This window comes from Berghia stephanieae, chromosome 9 (assembly GCF_034508935.2).
Source record: "Berghia stephanieae isolate SIO BIC M18660-M18661 chromosome 9, UCSD_Bste_1.3, whole genome shotgun sequence".
Taxonomy (NCBI): domain Eukaryota; kingdom Metazoa; phylum Mollusca; class Gastropoda; order Nudibranchia; family Aeolidiidae; genus Berghia; species Berghia stephanieae.
Window position 1 is genome coordinate 8,272,379 of NC_088368.1, and position 4,722 is coordinate 8,277,100.

The 4,722-nt window shown below is 39.3% G+C and overlaps 1 protein-coding gene across 1 annotated transcript in view; it reads left to right on the plus strand.

Annotated features, from left to right (window-relative positions):
* The first annotated feature begins 4,011 nt into the window (after positions 1 to 4,011).
* LOC144979607 (uncharacterized) overlaps positions 4,012 to 4,722 on the plus strand; it is a 9,213-nt gene continuing 8,502 nt past the window's right edge. The window contains exon 1 of the mRNA XM_078926375.1: positions 4,012 to 4,190. Coding sequence (XP_078782501.1) covers positions 4,175 to 4,190 — 16 coding nt within the window. The 5' untranslated portion in view covers positions 4,012 to 4,174. The remainder of the gene's footprint in view (positions 4,191 to 4,722) is intronic.

Genomic DNA, 4,722 nt, shown 5'->3' on the forward strand with positions numbered 1-4,722 from the left:
ATTTATAGATACAAATACATTCTGTGGTACCCCTTTAGACAAGTTCCAACCAGTTTCACCTAGTTTCATAAACGAGTTGATAAAAAAAGCCCCATTAAATCCTGCGACCTTGATCCCCTACCAGCACAGCTTTTGGCCAGCTCCATCGATACATTATTACCATCCATTACATCAATCATAAATACATCCATACTGACTGGCGAAGTTCCATCGTGCTTTAAAAGTGCCCTCGTCAAACCACTTCTGAAGAAACCATCACTGGGCCACAATATATTAAACAATTATCGTCCTGTATCAAATTTACCTTTTTTGTCAAAACTTTTGGAGAAGGTAGTTCTTACTCAATTAACATCTCATCTTAAGAACAACAGTTTGGAACAACCCTTTCAGTCAGCCTACAAACATCAACACAGTACTGAAACGGCGCTTCTTAAAATCTTTAATGACTTGTTATGTAATGCTGATGCTAACAATATCAATGTATTATGCCTTTTAGATCTTTCAGTTGCCTTTGACACCATTGACCATGACATTTTGTTAAGAAGACTAGAAAATACGTTCGGCATAAAAGGAATTGCCCTATGGTTTACATCATATTTACAGGATCGATGGCAGACTGTCGTGGTGAATGGTGTTCAGTCAGAACAAGTTTTACTAAATTTTGGAGTGCCACAAGGCTCTGTTCTTGCCCCTGTCCTTTTTACTGTATATATGCAACCCCTTTCTAGTGTGATATCCAGATTCAATCTGAGTTATCATTTTTATGCAGATGATACGCAAATATATGATTCAGCACCCCTTAGTAATTTACAGTTCTTAATACAACGAATTACGAGCTTTTTTTTAAATGAGATTAAATCTTGGATGTACCACAATAAGTTAAAATTAAATGATAGTAAAACTGAGATTTTAATGTGTGGAAGGCCGAGTATCCTTAAACAGTCAAATAAATTACCTATTACTCTCGGAAATAGCACAATAGAATTTTCAAATAAAGCAAAAAACCTTGGCGTCATCATTGATAAAGATCTTTCCATGACAAGCCGTGAATAGCACCATACAATCTATGTACATAGAAATGAAAAAAAATAAGCAAAATTCGTAATTTAATACCGAAGCATATAGCAGAACTTTTAATTAATTCCCTGGTTTTATCTAAATTGGACTATTGTAACTCCCTTTGGGCGAATTTAGCTAAAGACAAAATTAGCAAACTTCAGGTTGCTCAAAATAACGCAGCCAGGCTCATTGTACGCAATAACAAAAAAATACCCGTCAGCAACTCTTCTTCTCCGTGAGTTACATTGGCTTCCTGTGGAAAAAAGAGTTGCCTATAAGATTTCTACTGTTGTCTACAAATCCCTGAGCTTGAACAGTCCCTCCTATATTAAAGACCTTCTAAACATATATATCCCCAATAGAAACTTGAGGTCAAGCAATGACCAATCAATCCTTGTCAAACCTAAGCCATTCCGTAAAATAGGTGAACAGTCTTTTCAATTTTCGGCCCCCATTTTTGGAACTCTCTCCCATCACTCGTGAGATGCTCGGATTCGTTGACAACGTTCAAATCTCGCTTAAAGTTTTATCTTTTTACGTCATAATGTTGCAATATTATTTTCATATTTTGTTGTTGTTAAATTGAATTCGTATCACGTTTCCTTCACACTTGTCTCACTGTAATATGTTTTGTTTTATATCACTGTAAAGCGCTTAGAGCCTGTGACAACGGGGTAAAGCGCTATATAAATGCCATTTATTATTATTATTATTATTTATGTCGCGCCAAAAGTTGTCGGCCGCCCCCACCTCCCATTTGTCACTGGTCGTCATCGCCTCTGTAAAAATAAATGAACAAGAATGGTGTGTTTTTATTAGGTAGGTAGATAATAATAATATTTAGCAGGTTCCACCCCAGACACACACGGATTGCCCGGACACGATGATAACGATGCCGACGACAATGGATGATGATGACGATGATGATGATGATGATTATCGTGTTTCTGTTTAAAAAATAATAATACTTTAGCAGGTTCCACCCCCACTCCCCACACCGATAGACCGGACCCGAAGATGATGATTGTGGTATTGCTGGCTGTTACGGCTGTGATGAGGATGATGATGACGATGACGCAGATGGTGATTATTTGTTCGGTCGCTCAGTGGTACGGTGTCTCTTGTTATAAAATCAAGCCTTGTCAATGACCGGATGAGTGACAGTGATTGTTGAAAATTGTGATCCAGACGTCAAGTCCGTGTGTAAGGCACTTGACTCAGGTGTGAATGTATTCCTATCTTATAAGCAAAGACGGGTATTGTAAAGAGCGTTAATACAAAAAGACTCCAAACAGCGATCGGTACCTACTGTACAAAATGGATGTATGGTCGATATGGCGTGCCGGAGGAATAAATTAAATGAAATATTGTGAAGTTCATTGAGCATGGCAAATCCTTGGAAATGCGCTTTGAACTAATACATCTGCTAGACAACTCCGATTCCAATATAAACGACTGATTAATGTTCCCATATATAAACTATAGTTAGCTGAAAATCTTTCTTTGTCGGGAGTCAAAAGTATGGAACAAATTAGACAAAAAAATCAAAGGGGTTTTTCAGGAGCACTGATTGATTTTAGATTGATTATTACATTGAAATGTGTTGACATTTATTTTATCCATTATTATTAGGGTGGTGGTGGTGGTGGTGGTGATGATGCTGATCCTGCTGATATGATGGTGATGATAAATAAATTAAACATAATTCCCTTTATTTATCCCATAGGGGAGATTCGTCTTTCGGGTCTATTCTAAGGGAAGACTGGAATAACCTAAGCGACAGCCGCAGTGCAGCGCTGCAAATTTAGTTAAGGCAAGGTGACTTGCTCAAGACCACTCAGCGGCGGGTGATCGAACTTGGTACCTTTCGGGTGCGAACCAAAGACCGTACCGCTGCCCTTGATGATGATGAATATGATGATGATGATGATGATGATGGTGATGATGATGATGATGATGATGATGATGATGATGATGATGATGATGATGATGATGATGATGATGATGATGGGAACTAACAAAGAATACACAGGCATCTAACATTGAAGCATTCCATATTCAAAGCTAATGTTTTACTTTAAGAAATTGAGCTTTACATAGCACAATATCCACTAAATGTGCTCAAAGCGCTTTACAAGGGGTCCATGGTCAACAGCAACATTTAATATGTAGGACGGGACATGCCGCCTGTTAAGCGATATTACAATTTTTCAGACAAAAACAACGCTGTAAACGGCCAGGTACTCATTTTACACCTGAGTACGGTGAGAGAATGTGAGTAAAGAGCCTTGTCCAAGGACTCAACTATGCACCGAGCGCGAGGCTTAAACCCAAGACTTCCCGATCCGAAAGCGAGTGTCATACCACTAGACCATTATAATGCACTAGACCCATGGCCGACTAGAGTACTATAGTTACGTCATGACTAGACCACATAGCCGCACTACTGTAGGAGTGTTCATTGATAGATGGATGCGTGTGTGTCATAGAAATAGCCTTAGTGTGTGTGTGTGTGTGTGTGTGTGTGTGTGTGTGTGTGTGATAGTCAAACTTTAGTAGGTTTAATGAAGTCTTGTCACACACGCGTGATACACCTATACGAATTTCCCTGCCACCCAGACACACTAACATCTGACAAGGAGTGAGGGCTGTGGAAGAACCACAGACTACGTGTGCAAATGTTGGCGATTGGTATCGGATGGCAAACTTAACTGTGATCGTTTGAAATGATTCGAAACACTCGTTACCCCTCCTCTCGCTCGGATCCTGATCGTCTCAAGCTCGTCTCAAGTGTCAAGATCTTCTCAAGCTCGTCTCAAGTGTCAAGGTCGTCTCAAGCTCGTCTCTGCTCGTCACAACCCGCTCGCTCGATTTACCAACTCGCTCTTCCGCATTGAGATCAGACGCTGAATCGTGGCTTGGCGCTCGAATGTCGATCGGGTAAAAGCGATCAAATAACCCAACACTACCTATTTCCTTCCTGCTCGAGCGAGATAAACAAACGCAGACATCCTCTTCAGGGAAAATTATTAATTATTAAATATCATACTCATATTGAACTGCCGTCTAACAAAGTCGAGGTCCGTTGAATCATTCCTCCAAACGTATACTAATTATGGAAAAAAATGGAGGTAAAACAACTCGTCATCTTCATTTAAACAAGCTTTTACTTTTAAGTTTCTCAGACTCAGCAGACACCCATATGACATATGATTATGATATGTATGCCATCCGCCTCCGCCTTCATCACCATCAGTCTCATTAGTCATTATCCTTCATTTAAATTGATAATTCAATATGAATCTTAGCACAAAGTCCCCGCCGCAATGACATGTTGGTACTACCGCAAACTCGGGGACCCAAATAATTTTGGGGTTTTGGGAGGGGGAAAACTAATTTCAAAAATAATTTTTGGGGTTTGGGAGGGGGGAAATAGATATTCATATTCATATTGTTTCTTCACTACTGAACTGCAGTGCAGGCCTGGCACTGGCAATTCAAATTCAAATTCAATGATGTTGATAAAAATATAAGTAAAAGTAAAAAAATTACCTAGATATGTCATGTTCAGCCAATTGAGTGGAACGAACACCTCACAATTTTGGTAACATAATAAGAAAGATCTAAGATGAAGTGAGTAGAGAAGCGGTAGAAGATAATAGA